The sequence below is a fragment of the Sapajus apella genome, unplaced genomic scaffold (assembly GCF_009761245.1).
Source record: "Sapajus apella isolate SASKATOON/1434 unplaced genomic scaffold, GSC_monkey_1.0 scaffold53, whole genome shotgun sequence".
Taxonomy (NCBI): domain Eukaryota; kingdom Metazoa; phylum Chordata; class Mammalia; order Primates; family Cebidae; genus Sapajus; species Sapajus apella.
The window spans coordinates 12,827,711-12,848,836 of record NW_022436993.1 but is presented as its reverse complement, the minus strand read 5'-3'; the positions used below and the strand labels follow the sequence as shown (position 1 = coordinate 12,848,836).

The 21,126-nt window shown below is 44.9% G+C and overlaps 2 protein-coding genes across 2 annotated transcripts in view; one reads left to right on the top strand and one right to left on the bottom strand.

The window, feature by feature from the left end:
• ACBD7 (acyl-CoA binding domain containing 7) overlaps positions 1-21,126 on the bottom strand; it is a 66,081-nt gene that overhangs the window by 7,402 nt on the left and 37,553 nt on the right. The window lies entirely within an intron of this gene.
• Positions 14,538-21,126, top strand: part of OLAH (oleoyl-ACP hydrolase) — a 30,319-nt gene continuing 23,730 nt past the window's right edge. Inside the window, exons 1-2 of the mRNA XM_032243994.1 lie at positions 14,538-14,911; positions 19,083-19,209. Coding sequence (XP_032099885.1) covers positions 19,130-19,209 — 80 coding nt within the window. The 5' untranslated portion in view covers positions 14,538-14,911; positions 19,083-19,129. The remainder of the gene's footprint in view (positions 14,912-19,082; positions 19,210-21,126) is intronic.

Sequence of the window (21,126 nt, the reverse complement as noted above, 5' to 3'; positions counted from 1 at the left end):
AGCCTCCCTACCAAGAAAACAGCCCAGTCCTGCTGAATGCCAGATGCTGGCGCTCAGCACCAGAGTGTCAAGTTTTGGTCCCAAACCAGGAATGAATGAATATTCCTGAAGAACTTCTTTTGCTCAGGGGCCAGAAACCTTTGAGCTTGCTCCCCTTAAACTGCACATGGTGACACACATCAAGCCAGCAATTGCTCTTGAACCATACATTCCCCAAAGATCAGTGCTTCTCCAACCTGGTTGCACACTGGACTCTAACAAGGAGCTTTTTTAAAAAATTTATTTATTTTAGACAGAGTTTTGCTCTGTCACCCAGGATGGAGCGCAATGGAGCAATCTCAGCTCACTGCAACCTCCACCTCTCAGGTTCAAGCAATTCTCCTGCCTCAGCCTCCCAAGTAGCTGATATTACAGGCACCCACCACCACGTCCGGCTAATTTTTCATATTTTTAGTAGAGATCGGGTTTCACCATGTTGGCCAGGCAACTCCTGACCCCGTGATCCACCCACCTCAGCCTCCCAAAGTGCTGAGATTACAGGAGTAAGCTACTGTGCCTGGCCACAAGGAGATTTTTAAAAAATACAAATGTCTAGGCTCCATCCCCTTACAGTTAAACCATAGTATCTGGGGGTAGGACATTGGTTTTTATGTTTAAAAACCAAAAGCAAAATCTCCCCAGGTTATTTAAATGGTTAAAAGCAACAATCGAGATTGAAATCTGTTGCCCTGGATTCCTGTTTTCTATAGAATGGTGAGCCAAAATCCAACCATCTCCTGGCTGCCACCCATGGGCCTAGATCCTAGGTAAGTACTTGGAACATACAAAAACATTTTCAGGCATGCCTGTGGGGAGCTTCTCTGGAAGAGTGACTGTGCAATTCATCGTAATATCTTACTGCCCCAGTCATATATCATGAGTGCGTGTGGTTGAGGCTCTTGGCCAGCACATTAAAGATAAATTGCAGTAGGGTTTATAAGATTCTCTGGCTGATTTCTATAAATCAAAATGATTGAGTTTTTCTTCTATGAAGATCACCAAAGTGTTGACTAATTTGAGACCTCTACTACTTTCAGCAGTGCCTAAGTAGATCAGCCTCTCCAGGACTGATTTGTGGAGGGTCCAAAAAAGCTCTGGATTGAGTGCTTTTGAGGAGTAGAGGTGTCTCACTCAGTTCATTCAGGCTGCTATAACAAAATACTATAGGCTGTTGACTTATAAACAACATAAATTTGTTTCCTACAGCTCTGGAGGCTGGGAAGTCCAAGCTCAAGGCACCAGCAGATTCTGTGTCTGGTGAAGATCTGCCTCCTAGTTCATAGACACCTGTCTTCTCTCTGTATCCTCTCATGGCAGAAGGGCTAAATGAACTCTCTGGGGTCTCTTTTATAAGGGTACTAATCTCATTCATGAGGGCCCCATCCTTGCAACCTAATCACCCCCCAAAAGGCCCCATCTCCTAATACCATCATATTGGGGTCTAGGATTTCAACATATGAATCTGTGGGGAGCAAAGACAGTCTATAGCAAGGAGTAGTTCTCTGCTTATCTTGATTTTTATCTATGACACAGCGAGGATGAAATCAGGCTGAAAGTGTACTCAGCAAAGAAGCAATCATTTATGTTTGTCAGGAGAAGGAGGTGGATGTTCTTTTTGTGGTTTTCACTGGGTTCTTGTTTCTGTTCGTGTTCAGATATGATTATGAGATGGTCTTTTGTATTACCCGATCACAGGCAGAGTGGCGTAATCTGATGTTGGTGTTCTAACACCAAGGCCCTACCTGTGAGTCACGTCCAATATCATTTGACATCTAAGATGGTCATTTATTTTTCAATTTGCCCTTGTGACGGAGGGCAGGTAGTACTGGGCTGTAAGACACAAATCTGTGGTAGCCAGGTGTGCCCTACTGTGTTGAGAGTACGCTGATCAGAAAGTTATCTGAGAATGTCTGTTTCTTTGATTAAAGGATGAGATGTTTATCGATGTCTCCTTATATGTTCCTGTTATTAATGTCTGTGCTTCTTACTAAAGGTTGAATAGGTGATGTGGCAATGGCTATGAACAGAAGGTATCAGCCAGCTGCAATACAGGCAATTACTAGAAGGAAAATGTTATTGACGTTTCTCTTTTTGAGACAGTCTTCCTCTGTCACCCAGGTTGGAGTGCAGTGGCAAGATCTCAGCTCACTGCAAACTCTGCCTCCTGGGTTCAAGCGATTCTCCTGCCTCAGCTTCCTGAGTAGCTGGGATTGCAGGTGTGCACCATGACACCTGGTTAATTATTGTATTTTTAGTAGAGACGGGGTTTTACCATGTTGGCCAGGATGGTCTCTAAGTCCTGGCCTCAACTGACCTGCCCACCTCAACCTCCCAAAGTGTTGGGATTACAGACGTAAGCCACTATACCTGGCCTCAGTTTTTCAACAGACATTAAAGCCAGAGGTCTAGATGACCAAACAACCAAACCCAGGCTGTCGGAAACATTTCCCCAAGTCTAGTGGGGTCTATTCTAGATAATCAGGTGGGCTTTTTTTTAGTCTAATCACAGATTGCTTATCTGACTGGTAGTAATTACATCAGTGTAGTAAGAAGTCTTTGAGTATGAAGCATCCCTGCTTAGTGAATTTGTCTAGTTACTTGGTCCCCCAGACCAGAAATAGTAACAATATAAGTAGTAGTACTTTAGAAGGATACAGACTTTTTGGAAATAGCAGTATTGCTTTCCTAAAAATAAGGCCAATGATTGGTCCCTTCCAGTGGGGTTAGATCTTCTGAATGGAGTAAAGTGGTTTCTGCAAAGCAGGCTGGAGTGTATCTGAAGGAAACTGATTACTTTTTTTCTAACAAGTTTATCTTCTTATTTTATTACATGAGTTAGTTCTTAAGTGGCAATTTCTGAGATTTTGGTGCACCCATTACCTGAGCCTTGTACACTGTACCCAATCTACAGTATTTCATCCTTCAGCCCCACAAGCTGATTTTTTTTTTTTTTTTTTTTTTTGAGATGGAGTCTCACCGTGTCACCCAGGCTGGAGTGCAGTGGTATGATCTTCGCTCACTGCAACCTCCACTTCCCAGGCCCAAGTGATTCTCCTGCCTCAGCCTCCACAGTAGCTAGGACTATAGGTGCCCGCCACCATGCCGGCTAATTTTTGCATTTTTAGTAGAGACGAGGTTTCATCATGTTGGCCAGGATGGTCTCAAACTCCTGACCTCACGTGACCTGCCTCCCTTGGTCTTCCAGAGTGCTGAGATTATAGGCATGAGCCACCACGCCCCGCCCAAACTGGTTATTTTATTGAGATAAAGATAAACCTGATTTTACCACCCACTTGTGATGGGCTGAGTTTTGCTAATAGGATTATAACATCCTCAGTAGAAAAGCTTTGTGATCGAAGTCCAGTTTTTACCAGACCAGATATTGAGATTAATGATGTGTGGGAAATTTCAGGGTCAGAAGGAACCTGTAGTGGGAAATCTATTTTCTGGCCTATTTAAAGGAACTATTAAGTTTTCACTGGCAGCAGCAGGTAAGTAATGGTAATTCCACTAATCAGTTAAACTTATTTATTTACTTACTTATTTTGAGCTACCAAGCCCAACTAATTTTTGTACTTTTAGTAGGGATAGGATTTCTCCATGTTGGCCAGGCTGATCATGAACTCGTGACTTCAAATGATCCACCCACCTCAGCCTCCCAAAGTGTGGGGATTACAGGCATGAGCCAACATGCCTGATGATGTACATTTTTTAAACCAGGAAACATGAATTTAAGACTTGATCCCTTGGGGACCATGTGTGGTGGCTCATGCCTGTAACCCCAGCATTTTGGGAGGCCAAGGCAGGAGGATTGCTTGAGGCTAGCCGTTCAAGACCAGCCTGGGCAACATAGTGACACTCTGTCTCCACAAAAAATAGAAAAATTAACTGGGCATGAGGATGTACACCTGTAGTCCTGGCTACTCAGAAGGCTGAGGCAGGAGGTTCCCTTGAGCCCAGGAGTTGGAGGCTGCAGGAAGCTATGACTGACTTACTACTCTCCAGCCAGGGTGGCAGAAGAAGACTGTGTGTCTTAAAAAAGGAAAAAAAGCAAGACTCGGCCTGGTGCAGTGGTGGCTCACAAATAGGATTGCCTATTCCCAGCACGTTAGAAGGCCAAGGAGGGCAGATCACCTGAGGTCGGAAGTTTGAGACCAGCCTGATCAACATGGAGAAACCTTGTCTCTACTACAAAAAAAACCAAAAAACAAAAAAATTAGCTGGGCTTGGTGGCTCATGCCTGTAATCTCAGCTACTCGGCGGGGCTGAGGCAGGAGAATCGCTTGAACCTAGGAGGTGAAGGTTGTGGTGAGCCAAGATTGCGCAATTGCACTCCAGCTTGGGCAACAAGGGCAGAACTCCGTTTAAAAAAAAAAAAAAATGGCCGGGCGCGGTGGCTCAAGCCTGTAATCCCAGCACTTTGGGAGGCCGAGGCGGGTGGATCACGAGGTCAAGAGATCGAGACCATCCTGGTCAACACGGTGAAACCCCGTCTCTACTAAAAATACAAAAAATTAGCTGGGCATGGTGGCGTGTGCCTGTAATCCCAACTATTCAGGAGGCTGAGGCAGGAGAATTGCCTGAACCCAGGAGGCGGAGGTTGCGGTGAGCCGAGATTGCGCCATTGCACTCCAGCCTGGGTAACAAGAGTGAAACTCCATCTCAAAAAAAAAAAACAAAAACAAACAAACAAAAAAACAACCAAGTGTCAACTTAACCGGAATGAAGTATGCAAAGCATTTTCCTGGGGCTATCTGTGAGAATGCTGGCAAAGTAGTTAAACAGGTAAATCCGTGTGCTGGAAAAGGCAGACAAACCCACAATCTGGATGGACACCATCTAATCAAGGGCCAGAGTGGGTAGAATATAAGCAGGCAGAAAAATGTGGAAAGAGAGACTGGCCCAGCCTCCCAGCCTACACCTTTCTCCCGTGCTGGATGCTTCCTGCCCTTGAACATCAGACTCCAAGTTCTTCAGTTTTGGAACTTGGACTGGCTCTCCTTGCTCCTCAGCCTGCAGACAGCCTATTGTGGGACCTCACCTCGTCATTTGTGAGTCAATTCTCCTTAATAAACTCCCCTTTAAATATACATACATATATATATATGCATATAGCTTATTAGTTCTGTCCCTCTAGAGAACCCTGACTAATATACCCTGTCTCTACTAAAAACACAAAGAAAAATTAGCTGGGCCTGGTGGAAGGCACTTGTAGTTCCAGCTACTCAGGAGGCTGAGGCAGGAGAATCGCTTGAACCCAGGAGGCAGAGGTTCCAGCGAGCTGAGATCACGCCACGGCACTCCAGCCTGGGCAAAAAAGAGAGATTCAGTTTCAAAAAAAAAAAAAATCCCACAAAGTGATACATGCATTAAGTGTCTCAGTATTGCTTTATTCTTGGCCCAGGAAGTAATTTCCGAAATGCTTCTCAGAAGGCAACAAAATCAGAATGTTCTTAAATTCAGAGAAGTGTGGTAACTTAATCTGGTCCCACATTTCTGCCTCCAACAACAAAAAAATAACTTCCTTAATTCTGATACCTATTGATGAAAAAAGTGTTTTGTTTTATGGTTTTCTTTTTTTAGATAGAGTCTCACTTGGTAGCCCAGGCTGGAGTGCAGTGACACAACCTCGGCTCACTGCAAACTCCACTTCCCAGGGTCAAATGATTCCTGTGCCTCAGCATCCCAAGAAGCTGGGATTACAGGTGGCTGCCACCACACCCGGCTAATTTTTATATGTTTTTTAGTAGAGACGGGGTTTCACTATGTTGGCCAGCCTGGTGCCGAACTCTAGACCTCAAGCAATAAACCTGCCTCGGCCTCCCAAAGTGCTGGGATTACAGGCATAAGCCACTGCGCCTGGACAATGAAAAGTATTTAACTCATTTAGCAATTTTACTGATTGTGGATTTTATAGTTAGTAGGAAAAATGACTAGAAATCCATGGTTCCCTAATTTTTAAGGCACATATTTGAACTTCTAGACTGACTTAATTGAGATAATGGGTGATCGTAAAGGGGAAATCCTGTGATGACTTAAAATCTAGGCATATCAGGCCGGGCGCGGTGGCTCAAGCCTGTAATCCCAGCACTTTGGGAGGCGGAGGCGGGTGGATCACGAGGTCAAGAGATCGAGACCATCCTGGTCAACATGGTGAAACCCCGTCTCTACTACAAATACAAAAATTCAGCTGGGCATGGTGGCGCGTGCCTGTAATCCCAGCTACTCAGGAGGCTGAGGCAGGAGAATTGCCTGAACCCGGGAGGCGGAGGTTGCGGTGAGCCGAGATCGCGCCATTGCACTCCAGCCTGGGTAACAAGAGCAAAAACACCGTCTCAAAAAAAAAAAAAAAAAAAAAAAAAAAAAAAAAACCTAGGCATATCAACAAGATTATTTCCTTTCTTATTATTTGCATATGTATAGTAAGAAAGAGCAAGGGAGGGATTGGATAGGGAGAGAAACAGAGAAAGAAGAAGAGAAGGAGGAGAGAGGAGGAAGGAAAAGGAGTAGAAAGAGCAGGAGGAGAAAAGAGGTGCTGTCTTAGTCTACGCTGCTGTAACGGTTCCCTGCGATCGGGGGATTTGTAATGAACAGAAATCTACTGGCTCACAGTTCTGAAGGCTGGGAAGTCCAATATCAAGGCATCAGCAGTTTGGGTGTTCTGATGACAAGACGGCACAGTGAACGTGCATCCTCTACAGGCAAAGAAGGGTTTGTCTTCATAGGGTGGAAGATAAAAGCGTAAAAAGAGAGAGGGCAAGAAGGAGCAGAACTGACCTTTTTTATAAAGGCATTAATCGCACCCATGAAGGCAGAGCCCTCACCATAGAATCATTTTCCCAAGGGTCCTAGCTCTTAGTATTACAAAGGCAATTACATTTCAACATGAGTTTTGAAGGAGACAAATGTTCAAACCATGGTAGGCGGGAAGAAAGGCAGGAAGGAAAAGAAGGAGGAAAAAGAGGGAGATGGGTTAGGAGGAACTTTAGCAAAAGCAGCAGCTCTACCAGGTGGAGATGAAAACTGCCAGTAGAGAAAGACACAGAGATGGAGGAATTTTTTTTCTTATTGTACTTTAAGCTCTAGGGCACATGTACACATCCCGCAGGGTTGTTGTACAGGTACACACACGCCATGGTGGTTTGCAGTCTCTAACCCCTCATCGCCTACATCAGGCATTTCTCCCAGTGTTTTCTCTCCCCAGGCTCCCCATCCCCCACTGTCCTTCCCCTAGCCCCCCATCCCCCAACCTACCCCAGTGTATGATATTCCCCTCCCTGTGCCCACGTGTTCTCATTGTTAAACACCCACCTATGAGTGAGAACATGCAGCGTTTGGTTTTCTGTTCTTGTGTCAGTTTGCTGAGAAGAATGGTTTTCAGATTCATCCATGTCCCTACAAAGGACACAAACTCATCATTTTTTATGACTGCATAGTATTCCATGGTGTATATGTGTCACATTTTTCTTTGTCCAGTCTATCATTGATGGGCATTTGCTTTGGTTCCAGGTCTTTGCTATTGTAAACAGTGCTGCAATGACATAAGTTGATGTGTGTGTCTTTATAGCAGAATGATTTATAATCCTTTGGGTATATACCCAGTAGTGGGATTGATGGGTCAAATGGAATTTCTATTTCTAAATCCTTGAGGAATCTCCACACTGTCTTCCACAATGGTTGAACTAATTTACACTTGAGGTGGGGGAATTTTTATAGATGCCAAGGCACCTCCTAGAGGAAAGGGCAGACTCCATCCATTTTTCTTTTTCTTTCTTTTTTTTTTTTTTTGAGACAGAGTCTTGCTCTGTCACCCAGGCTAGAGTGCAGTGGTGCAAACTCAGCTCACTGCAACCTCTGCCTCCGGGGTTCAAGCAATTCTCCTGCCTCAGCCTCCCGAGAGGCTGGGATTATAGGCATCCACTGCCATGCCTGGCTATTTTTTGTATTTTTAGTAGAGACGGGGTTGCACCGTGTTGCCCAGGCTGACCTCAAACTCCTGAGCTCAGGTGATCCGCCCACCACGGCCTCCCAAAGTACTAGGATTACAGGAATGAGCCACCATGTCCAGCCAACTGCACCCTTTTTGAACATTATTGGAACTTCTTTGATGGGCAAGAAAGGATACCAAGGAACTCCAAAGGAAATAGAGTGAGGAGGGAACGACAAGGCCCTACTGGGATCTCATGCCTTCACAGCAGGGCCCAGATGATGATGAGAGATGACTATCCCTTTGCAGGGGCTGCTGAGGCTGGAAGGGGTCTATGGCCCCACCACTTTGTTCTTGCAAGTGTGCTCTATGATAGACTAATAAGTTATGGTCTTGGGAGCTCACGCTGGGTTCTGCTATGGTCTCTGCCAAAATCAGAGGGTATCTGGAACAGCTCATAAAGAAGCATAAGACTGCAGGGTAGCCAGTTTTCTAAAAGTGAAATGCTGAGAGTTAAAAGGCTGGGGTTGTTCACTGAACTTCCAGAAGTAGGAGTCTGCTGGCAGAGAAGCCAGTGGTGAGTGGGGAGAGCCATTTTAGGAGCAGAGAGAAGCAAAGTTAGAGAAAAGGAAGCCACAGATCAGAGAAGGCCTGGCATATTCAGAGTGTGACTTCCAAATCCCGAGCCTGGAGCAAAACAGCACTATATTTCGCTGTTCTTGCTTTGCTATAAAGAAATACCTGTGACCGGGTCATTTATAAGCAAAGACGCTTAATTGGCTCCTGGTTCTGCAGGCTGTACAGGAAGAAAAGCTCTAGTGTCTGCTTCTAGGGAGGCCTCCGGAAGCCTTTACTCGTGGCAGAAGGTAAAGTAGGATCAGGCGTGTCACAGGGCAAAAGCAGGAGCAAGAGAGAAAGTTGGATGGGGAGGTGCCGTAGCTTTCAAACGACCAGATCTCCTGACAACTCACCATCACTAAGACAGCACCCAGCCATGAGGGATCCGCCCCCATGACCCAAACTCCTCCCACCAGGCCCCACCTCCAGCATCGAGGATTACATTTCAACAGGAGATTTGGGTGGGGACAAATACCCAACCTGTATCAAGCACCACCTCCTGTGCTCCTAGTTTTCTCCCCAGTCAAAAGCATTTTATGCTTTCTTCATGGGGCACTGTATTGGGACCCAGTGAGAAAGCACAGAGGTAGACCTGGCCCTCAGGGAGAAAGAGGAGCAAGGGCCAATGGTGCGCCATTTCCACCTTAGGAAGTGACCAAATCGGCAGGCGCAGTGGCTCACGCCTGTAATCACAGCACTTTGGGAGGCCGAGGTGGGTGGATCACCTGAGGTCAGGAGTTCGAGACCAGCCTGCCCAACATGGTGAAACCCCATCTCTACTAAAAATACAAAAAAATTAGCTGAATGTGCTGGCAGGTGCCTGTAATCCCAGCTAACCAGGAGGCTGAGGTGGGAGATTCACTTGAACCCGGGAGGCAGAGGTTGCAGTGAGCTGAGATCTCACCACTTGCACTCCAGCCTGGGCAACAAGAGTGAAACTCCACCTCAAAGAAAGAAAGAAAGAAAGTGACCAAATCACAGAGCGTTGAACTAAAAAGAGCCAGAAGTGGTTTTTGTGCATGTGCATGTGCGTGTGCATGTGCGTGCGTGTGTGTGTGTGTGTGTTGGGTTTTGTTTTGTTTTGTTTTTTTGAGACAGAATTTCGCCCTTGTTGTCCAGGCTGGAAGTATAAGAAGTGTAAGTTACTATTTGTAACCGTGGAGGCTGGGAATATCAGGGGCCTAACCCATGGCTGGATGGTTTCCTAGATGAACCATGACCCATTTCTTGTGAGCTATCCACAGGCAGCAGAGTGGAGTGGGACAGAGGAATAGTATAGGAACTCTTTCATCGTTGGTAGAACTTAGCCTGAATTCTCTACGTATGGGGGTAGGAGGCATTAAACTTGCACAGCCTTATCAATGTAAGCCCTGTTCATTGATATAACTGGCAGCAACTTCGGCCAGAAATAAGAATAGCCAAGCGTTGTCCTCTGTACCATCAAAAGCAAAGAAACACAGGCCAGGAACACTGCTAGGATGAACCAGGAAGCCCTGTCCCAGCACTCAGGGCAGAGTGCAGGTGCTTATGAGTCTTGGGCAACTTGAGTGGGGTTGGCAACTGCACAAAACTCTGGGAACCTATGTCCTGAATCAGTGTGATCCAGACACAAGACCTGGAATCAAAGGAGGTCATTTAGGAGCTTTAAGATTTGACTGCCCTGTTGGACTCTGACTTGCATGGTGTCTGTAGTCACTTTGTTTCGGCCAATTTCTCCCATTTGGAATGTCTACATTTACCCAATGCCCAAACCCCCACTGTATCTAGGAAGTAACTAGCTTGCTTTTGGTTTTACAGGCTGATAGGCAGAAGGGATTTGCCTTGTCTCAGATGAGATTGCGGACTTTTGAGTTAATGCTGAAATGAGTTAAGACTTTGGGGGACTGTTGGGAAGGTATGACTGGTTTTAAAATGTAAGGACATGAGATATGGGAGGGGCCTGGGTGGAATGATACTGTGTCTCCACCCAAATCCCATCTTGAATTGTAACTCCCACAATGCTCACGTTGTTATGGGAGAAACCTTGTGAGAGATGGTTGAATCACGGGGGCGAGTCTTTCCTGCACTGCTGTTGTAATAGTGAATGAGCCTTACAAGATCGGATGGTTTTTTGTTTTTTTTTTTTTTTTTTGAGACAGAGTTTCACTCTTGTTACCCAGGCTGGAGTGCAATGGCGCGATCTCGGCTCACCGCAACCTCCACCTCCTGGGTTCAGGCAATTCTCCTGCCTCAGCCTCCTGAGTAGCTGGGATTACAGGCATGCGCCACCATGCCCAGCTAATTTTTTGTATTTTTAGTAGAGACGGGGTTTCACCATGTTGACCAGGATGGTCTCGATCTGTTGACCTCGTGATCCACCCGCCTCGGCCTCCCAAAGTGCTGGGATTACAGGCTTGAGCCACTGCGCCCGGCCGGATGGTTTTAAAAATTGGAGTTCCCCTGCACAAACTCTCTGCCTGCTGCCATCCATGTAAGACGCAACTTGGTCCTCCTTGCCTCATCAGCCATGTGGAGTTGGAAGCCCATGAAGCCTTTTCTAGTATAAATTACCCAATCTCAGGTAAGTCTTTATTAGTAGCATGAAAATGGACTAACACAGAGACATTTCATGGAAAATTGCAGGGATGTGTTAAAACTCATTGAGAGGGCATGTGGGAGAGCATGGATCAGTCATTTGGGCATTAGTACCAGTATTGCCTTGAATTCTTGCAAATATGTTCAGCATCTTGACTGGGAATTGCACCTCAAGCTGGGTGCAATGGTTCACACTTGTAATACCAGCACTTTGGGAAGCAGAGGCAGGAGATCTGCTTGAGGTCAGGAATTCGAGACCAGCCTGAGCAATATAGAGAGAACCCCGTCTCCACAAAGAAACTTAAAATTAGGCAGGCGTGGTGGTGTGCACCTCTACTCCTAGTTACTTGGGAGGCTGAGGTAGGAGGATTGCTTGAGTCTGGGAAATTGAAGCTGCTGCAGTGAGCTATAATAGCACCCCTGCACTCCAGTCTGGGTGACAGAGCAAGACTCTGTCTCTCTCCTAAAAAAAAAAATTAAAAAGGAATTGCAGCTCATAGAAAAGCTGGAGTTTAGGCTGGGCGCAGCAGCTCATGCCTATAATCCCAGCACTTTGGGAGTCCAGTGTGGATGGATCACAAGGTTAAGAGATCAAGACCAGCCTGGCCAACATGGTGAAACCCCATCTCTGCTAAAAACACAAAAATTAGCCGAGTATGGTGGCAGGTGCCTATAATCCCAGCTACTCAGGAGGCTGAGGCAGATTAATAGCTTGAACGTGGCAGGCGGAGGTTGCAGTAAGCCAAGATTGCGTCATTGCACCCCATCCTAGGCGACAGAGCAAGACTTCATCTCAAAAAAACAAAAAAAAGAAAGTGGCCGGGCGCGGTGGCTTACGCCTGTAATCCCTGCACTTTGGGAGGCCGAGGCGGGTGGATCACGAGGTCAACAGATCGAGACCATCCTGGTCAACATGGTGAAACCCTGTCTCTACTAAAACTGCAAAACATTAGCTGGGCATGGTGGCGCGTGCCTGTAATCCCAGCTACTCGGGAGGCTGAGGCAGGAGAATTGCCTGAACCTAGGAGGCGGAGGTTGCGGTGAGCCGAGATCGCGCCATTGCACTCCAACCTGGGTAACAAGAGTGAAACTCTGTCTCAAAAAAAAAAAAAAAAAAATCTCCCTAGAAGACTGCATCTGTGGCCGGGCGCAGTGGCTCACGCCTGTAATCCCAACACTTTGGGAGGCTGAGGTGAGTAGATCACCTGAGGTCTAGACCAGCCTGGCCAACATGGTAAAACCCCATCTCTACTAAAAATACAAAATTAGCCAGTTGTGGTGATGCATGTCTGTAATCCCAGCTACTTGGGAGGCTGAGGCAAGAGAAGTGCTTGAACCTGGGAGGCATAGGTTGCGGTGAGCTGAGATTATGCCATTGCACTCCAGCCTTGGCAGTAAGAGTGAAAATTCATCTCAAAAAGAAAAAAAAAAAAGAGAGACAAGATTGCATTTGTAGGTGACTTTTGAGATGCTGAACTAGCACCATCCTCCCATGGCTGTATCTTTACTCACTGTAAGCTTATGGGCAGCTGCTGCTGGAAAGAGGCCTGTGTGTGTTTGGGCAAAGAGTCCCCCAGAAAAAGGCAACATTTCAGGAGCTGGCCAACAGTAAGACCGAGCAGTTATCAGTCTGGAAAACAAGGCCCTAAGGGGAGAAATCACTATATCCCCTACAAAGAAGGTCATCACTTACAACGATTTGTTAAGCAAAATTGATCTCTGTCTCATGAGGAACCAAAGAGGTCTGCTGTGCCAAGGAGCGTACACTTCCTGCCATCTTTAGCTCACTTGGCTTCTGAATCCCTGAACTTCACCATCTCCATAAGAGCCCATGCTTCTGTCATTTTTCAGAGTGGTCTCACCCCCTAAAGACTTAGACTTTGAATTCACCTTTCCACTGCAGCCATAAACATCTTCCCCATGCCCCATTCCTTCTCTCCTAGGGACTTACTCTTTATCCCCAACACAACTTCCAGTTTTGGGGCCTCTTTTTCCTCAGAAAAAGGAGCCCTCTCTTGCTGTCTCTTTGTCACTCGCCAGCCATAATCCCATTACACCCTTTCTCGTTATGGGGCACCCTCAATTCTCTTTCCCCTTTGGTTTCTGTCCCTCCAACCTGCCAGTTCATTGCCTGGGCCAACCCAGGTCCGCTCTTTGCTTCTGAGCCGACACTCGTTGCTACAGAAGATCAAGAAAGCTGGCTGATTACCAGTGGTGAAAGATGCTGATTTCAGGCCCAGCTACTGGCAACTGTGGATTTAGCCTTTCCACTTGCTCCCACTATTGACCATTCCAACTTTATCCTAATCACCAGTCATCCAATAATTGCCCAATGTTCTCTCTTACATTTCTGGGAAAAGAGGCCACCTGTCTAAACTGTAACCTCTGCTTCAGCCTCAAAATATCTCCATAGCATCATCCCTTCCTTTCTTCCCTTCCTTCGGTCCTAGATGAACGAGTTTCACTATGCCTTTGTAGTGATAACCACCACCTCGTCTTCTACTCCTATTCATTTATTCATCGTTCATTCCAGCACGTTAGGAATTCCTTGTTCTTTCTTGCATGGTAGGAGTTCATTGTTTATTCCTGCATGGCAGGAAACAAGGAGGATGCAATTGTGAACAAAACCACCAAAGCCTCCACGCTCAAAGAGCTCACCATCTAGCAGGACAGAAAATCAGTGATGATTACAAAAATCCTCTTTCTACTCCAGGACTCTGCTCCATCTCAAAGGGATGGTCTCAAAACCATCCCTTTCTCTCTTCTTAATTTTCTTCATTCCTGCCTCCCTCTTAAACACTGTGTTCCTGCCTCAGCCATCAGAGTATTCCTGGCCAGCTTGCTCGACTCTCATGAGGCTCCTAAGGCTTCTCTGTTGATGACCGTGAACAACGTTGGTGCTCAGCCCAGATTCCCTGTTGACTAGAGTGGGTACAGCCCAATCTCAGCAGCAAACCCCAGAGGGGTTCCCAGGCTGCTCGTGCTTTTTCCACGGGCAAAGAGAAGTCCCTGAAGCTTCCCTTTAGTGGGTTAGAATTATCCCATTATCATCAGCACAAAAGGACACTTTCAGTTCTTGTCTTCTTTGATCTCTTAGAAGGATTCCACACCCTTTTTTTTTTTTTTTGAGATGGAGTTTCACTCTGTTGCCCAGGCTAGAGTGCAGTGGTACAATCTTGGCTCACTGCAAACCACCTCCTGGATTCATGCGATTCTCCTGCCTCAGCATCCCGAGTAGCTGGCATTACAGGTAAGCACCATCACACCAAGCTCATTTTTGTATTTTTAGTAAAGGTGGGATTTCACAATGTTGGCCAGGATGGTCTCGAACTCCTGACCTCAGGTGGTCCACTGGCTTCTGCCTCACAAAGTGCTGGGATTACAAGCATGAGCCACTAAGCTCCACCAGATTCTCTTCTTAAGATCAAGTCCAAACTCCTTAAAATTGCTTGCTTATAAAGTCACTGGCAACCTGCCTCCTATGTTCTCATTTCTTCTTTTATCACTTGCTCTCCCACATTCTGCCTTCCAGCTATATTTAACTTATTTAATTTTCCTAAGAGATGGTGCATTGTCTGTCTTCTGGCCACAGCCCATGCTGTTCTTCCTGTTTGTTGTTCTCTTCTTATTAAACAATAAGAATGTTCATAATGTTCTCAGATGGCCTCAATTTCCATGTACCTCTCTCTTTGGCTATCCAAACAAAGTCATTGTTCAGGTTGTTTGCTCAGAGTTCATCTCAAAGCTTGGCAAGTGAGTATTTTATATTTTAAATTATCTAAAAATCACAGAGTAATACTTTCACAGATGTGTCTCATAATCAGATTATTTTTAATCAGATTATTTTTAAACTAATATGTCAATATTGCTTTGTAACTAGAAAATATTTAGTCTGTTTATATATAATCCCTGACGTATGGGATTTAATCTGTCATCTCGTACTGTACTTTTTTTTTTTTTTTAGCTTTACCTGTGTTTCTTTCCCTCTCCTTTCCTCAGTTCTCTTTTTGATTAAGTAAACATTTGTCTTTTCCAGTTTGGATGATTTTTGGTCTGTCTCTGTTCTCAGGGCTAGCCTGAGAAATTAAGGCATGCATATTTACACAGTCTAAATGTAGTAAAACTTCACAGATAATGTAAGAATCTTTCTTTGCCTGTTCCTGATTTTGACATTATTTTTGCCTGGTATTTTAATTTCATATATATTTTAAGGCCCACTAGACATTACAATTACTATTTTACATAATCAATGTTCATTTATATTTGCTCACCTATTTATCACTGTCTTTGTTTTTCATTCCTCCTTGCATCTCATATGTTCCATCTGGGATCATTTACTTTCTGCTCAAAGCATATCCTTTCACATTTCTTTGAAAAGTGTCTCCTGGTGACACACTTAGTTTTTACTTGTCTGAAAATGTCTTTATTTTGCTCTGTTTCTTAGAAGCTGTTTTTACTAGGTATAGAATTCTAAGTTGGCAGTTCTTGCCCCTTAGCGCTTCAAGATTCCGTTCTATTCTCTTCCATCTTTTTACATCACTGTGAGTCCATGCCCAGCTCTCCTAACCTCCTGGCTCCTAGTAACGGTTTTCTTTTGTCTTTATGTCTCTGTTTTGCAGTTTCATTGTAATGCATCTCATATAGATTGCTTTTTTTGGGGTAATCTATTCTGCCTGACATTTGCTGGGCATGTTTTATCTTTGGACTAGTACTATGCATCAGTTCCACAAAAATCTAAGCCATTATCTTTGGAATATTTTCTCTGTCCCACTCTCCCCCTTCTCTTGTCTGGTACGTCAATCAAATGAAAGCATCTAGTGGTTTAACCTTGAGGACAGAATCACTTATTTATACCAGAGGATCCGTCCAATGTTGAAAACAAAACCCGTCCGGGCACAGTGGCTCACACCTGTAATCCCAGCACTTGGGGAGGCTGAGGTGGGCAGATCGCAAGGTCGGGAGTTTGAGACCAGGCTGGCCAACATGGTGAAACCCCATCTCTACTAAAAATACAAAAAATATTAGCTGGGCATGGTGGCACATGCCTGTAATCCTAGCTACTCAGGAGGCTGAGGCAGGAGAAATGCTTGAACCCAGGAGGTAGAGGTTGCAGTGAGCTGCAAATGTGCCACTGCACTCCAGCCTGGGCAACAGAGTAAGACTTCGTCTTAGAAAAAAAAAGGCCATTTTACTCAACTCAGAAAATATTTCTTGAGTAAACTTGGACAGTGGTTAAATGTCTAATTCTCCTAGGTATAATTAATCACAGGCCATGCTAAGTTAAAAAATAACACAAAACGAGGTTTTTATCTACTTCATTTAGAAAGAGTTGGAAGAGTATGCCAGGCACCCTGGCTCACACCTGTAATCCCAGCACCTTGGGAGGCTGAGGAGGATCACGAGGTCAAGAGATTGATACCATCCTAGCCAACATGGTAAAACCCTAACTCTATTAAAAATACAAAAAAAAAAAAAATTAGCTGGGCATGGTGGCATGCACCTGTAGTCCAGCTACTTGGGAGGCTGAGGCAGGAGAATCACTTGAACCCAGGAGGCAGAGGTTGCTGTGAGCTGAGATTGCACCACCGCACTCCAGCCTGACAACAGAGCAATACTCCATCTCAAAAAAAAAAAAAAAAGGAAAAGAAAGAGTTGGAGGAATTCAACCTAATTTTATAAAAACTTTGTAATGCTCCATAACAACTTTCAGTTATCAACACCAAAAATGTGTATCCCACCTCTTACTGCCTATTTTCCTTGGAAGAAGTTGCGGTCTTTTTCTGCCTTTCATATCATTACCTAAGAAGGGATTATTTCCATGTAAAGTCAGTGAAATCCTCATAAGTTATTCAGGTGATTTTTCTCTGAGAGTTGATGATGGCTCTGGCCCAGAATTACTAAGAAAAGGCTCTAAGAAACAAACAGATGGGCTCTCCACCCTCTGTAAACTTTCTTCTTCTAATTCAGCTCACCTTTCTGTTCCTACAAATGCCTTGTACTGCATGATAAAACCGTAGGCTGAGGGCTTCACATGGGCTCCCTGGAACCGTGTTGAGAGTCACAACTGAGCCTGCAAAGTCAACTGTGGCCTTACAATGAATACTTGGGATCCAAGAAGCTCCTAAGAAATAAGATAAAGACATTTACAAATGCCAGATGTGGGCCAGGTGCGGTGGCTCATGCCTGTAATTCCAGCACTTTGGGAGGCTGACGTGGGTGGATCACTTGAGGTCAGGAGTTTGAGACCATTCTGGCCAACATGGTGAAACCCTGTCTCTACTAAAGATACAAAAATCCGCTGGATGTGGTGACAGGCACCTAAAATCCCAGCTACTTGGGAGGCTGAGGCAGGAAAATCACTTGAACCTGGGAGGTGGAGGTTGCAGTGAGCTGAGACTGAGCCACTACACTCCAGCCTGGTGTAGGGTTAATATTAAAAAAAGTCATGCCCAGTGTTTGCTCTAAGTTTCTTGGACCTTGGGAACTAAAGTTATCATTTCTTTGGCAGTAAGCCTGGGGCATTAGGAGCTCATGATGACCCTGGCTTATGTCCGAGGAGCCGGGAATCTGGCCAATTCCCGTCTCTTTGAGAACCGTAAACAAAGCCAAGGATTGCTGTTACATAATGATAATGTTCGTGAGAGACAAGACAAAGAGCATCTGGTGTTTGCTATAACCTAAGTTGAACTGTAACATATAAAATATAGACAAAAACCAAAAAAAAACGGAAGGAGGATAAAAGAGAGGAAGAGAAAGATTGCGGAGAGCTGTAACTCGCGCCCTGCCCGTGCTGCTGTAACGCCGGTGCTGAGTGTCCGGACGGACGGTCTCTGGGTATGTCCCTTTTGTAAATAAAATCCTCTTCTTTTACCTATAACCTTTTGTAAATAAAATCCTCTTCCTTTACCTATAACCTTCTGTAAATAAAATTCTCTTCTTTTACCTTATTATTCTCGGCTTGGTGTTTTCTTCTCGCGAACCTGCCTCCAAATTACAAATCCGAGCTCGGTATCATTCCTGTTCTTAGTAACAAAACACCTGGGCAACAGAGTGAGACCCCATCTCAATAAATGAATGAATGCATACATAAATAAATGACACATCGTCCAGTAGTCATTTTTTTTCTGTTTTCTGAATATTTGAAACTTGCAAAATGGGAAGTTTGGCACAGCAGTGAAGACTTTTTTAGAATCCCTCTTTCTGGAGATTTATTTTATTTTATTTTTTGAGATGGAATCTCACTTTGTCGCCTAGGCTGGAGTGCAGTGGCACCATATCGGCTCATGGCGACCTGTCTCTGGTTTTAAGCTATTCTCCTGCCTCAGCTTCCCGAGTAGCTGGGATCATAGGCATGTACCACATGTCCAGCTAATGTCTGTATTTTTAGTAGAGATGGGGGTTGACCAGGCTGGTCTCGAATTCCTGACGTCAAGTGCTGGGAGGAGCCACCATGTCCAGCCACTTTCTTGAGATTGAAAAGAGGACAAACATGTAGAAAGCTGAGACATCTCTGTTGTCAAAGCAAACATCCCGTACCCTTCTCCTAATTTTCCAGTAGGTATGGAATGTTTTCTGCTCTTTTAGGAGCAGGGTTATTTCAAGGCTTAAGTCTGGAAATGATGCATCTTTGTTTTTTCTGTATATACATGGGAAGTCCTGTTAATGGAAGCACTATCTGCTAACCGCAGATGAACAGGAAGGGGGCGACTCCTTATCTGAATTACCTCGGTCGCATTGCTTGTAACACAACCTGTAATCCCACCATTTCTTCTCCTTTGTCATTGCCACTGTATCTTTTTTCTCTTCTCTGTCTTCTCCTTCCTTTTCGTCTAAACATCCTCATTTTTAACAGAGGTTGGAGCAGTGAAGAAGAGTCAGTGCATTTAACAGGAAGTCTACTTACTCACTTTTCTGTGTGTGCAAGGCTGAGCGGAGGTTTTACATCTCAAGAGGAACTGAGTGCTGCAGAGCATGGAACATACCGAAGAGACCAGCAATCTTGCACCCTCACCTCACAGCACGGAGAGAGGAGACCAAGCTGGGAAAACCAGGTAGGCCACCCCTTGTACCACCGGCCCTTCCCCTCCCAGATTCTGGAGAAGCTCCAAGATTCTGCCTTTGTAAGGCTCCCTTTTTAGTTTGAAAGAGGCTTCTCCACCAGGTGCAGTGGCTCACACCTGTAATCCCAGTACTTTTGGAGTCTGAGGCAAGTGAACCACCTGAGGTTAGGAGTTCAAGGCCAGCCTGGCCAAAATGGCAAAACCCTGTCTCTACTAAAAATACCAAGAATCAGCCAGGCATGGTGGCACACGCCTGTAATCCTAGCTATTCGGGAGGCTGAGGCAGGAGAACTACAGGAACCTGGGAGGTGAAGGTTGCAGTGAGATGAGATTGCACCACTGCATTCCAGTCTGCGTGACAGAGCGAGATTCTGTCTCAAAAAGAGAAAAGAAAAGTAGGGGAGCTACTCATGGAAGTGGAATTTGGCGGCCATTACTGCTAGCACTAGTGCAAAGCATGGTAGCTTCCCTTTTTCAGTTACCTGTGGTCAACTGCAGTCTGAAAATAGGTGAGTACAGCACAAAAAGATGTTTTCCGAGAGACAAACCACATCCACATAACCATCTTTTTTTTTTTTTTTTTTTTTTTTGAGACAGTATCTCACTCTGTGGCCCAGGCCAGAATGCAGTGGCACAATCCTGGCTCACTGCAACCTTCACGTCCTGGGTTCAGGCAATTCTCCTGCCTCAGCCTCCCAAGTAACTGGGATTACAGGAGCACACCACCACACCTGCCTAATTTTTGTATTTTCAGTAGAGACAGCGTTTTGCCGTGTTGAGGTCACTCCTGACCTCAAGTGATCCACTTGCCTCAGCCTCCCAAAGTGCTGGGATTACAGGCATGAGTGACTGTATCCAGTCCTAGACTTTTCAAAAAAATGAAGTTCAGAAAAGTCATCCATTTGCTCTGTAGTTTTTATCAAGCTCTACTGAGGGCTTTTGCACTCCTCAAATAAGTGATTCTAGCATTTTTCAAGAAGATAATAGATACACATGAAATGCTTATTTAGGACTGCTCTACTATTAATGAGTTTGTTGAAGACAGAGTAGGTTTGTGGGAACACAGCATCAAGTACAATGTTCTTCTTCAAAGAGAAATATTACATATTAGTCTTTTTTAGCTGGGCACAGTGGCTCACGCCTATAATCCCAACACTCTGGGAGGCCAAGGCGGACAGATCACTTGAGGTCAGGAGTTCAAGACCAGCCTGGCCAACATGGTGAAACCCCATTGTTACTAAAAAATAAAAAATTAGCTGGATGTGGCAGTGCACAGCTATAATCCCAGCTACTCAGGAGGCTGAAGCAGAAGAATCACTTGAACCCAGGAGGCTGCAGTGAGCTGAGATCGTGCCACTGCACTCCAGCATGGGTGATGGAGTGAGACTCCGTCTCAAAAAAATAAAAATTAGTCTTTTTTGCCTTTTTCTTTAAACTAGTAATTATTAACATAAGTGCTCAGGTAAAACTCAGGGAGTTTATGTTCAGAAATTATCTCCCGTCCCAAAAAGTTTTCATCTGTGCCTAGGTTCATATAAAATCTCTCATTTTATGAGTGTTCTCAATTATTTTGTTATGAAGAACAAAATCCTCTTTACAGAACACGAGTTAACTTCAACTGATCTCAGCTGGTGTCAGTTTTAGATGCTTATAGAAATCAACTGAAAAAATGAGAGATGGGTATAGCATATTTCATCATTATGTTAGGGTTTAGAACCTCACATTTGGGAATATCATATGTCTTTGTAAGGAACTTAATGATCAATTTGGAAACTTTATAGAAAGCATTTAAATGGTGGCGAGGACAAATGTATACAGATAGGCTGACCTTTTTTTTTTTTTTTTTTTTTTTGGAGATGGAGTTTCGCTCTTGTTACCCAGGCTGGAGTGCAATGGTGCGATCTCGGC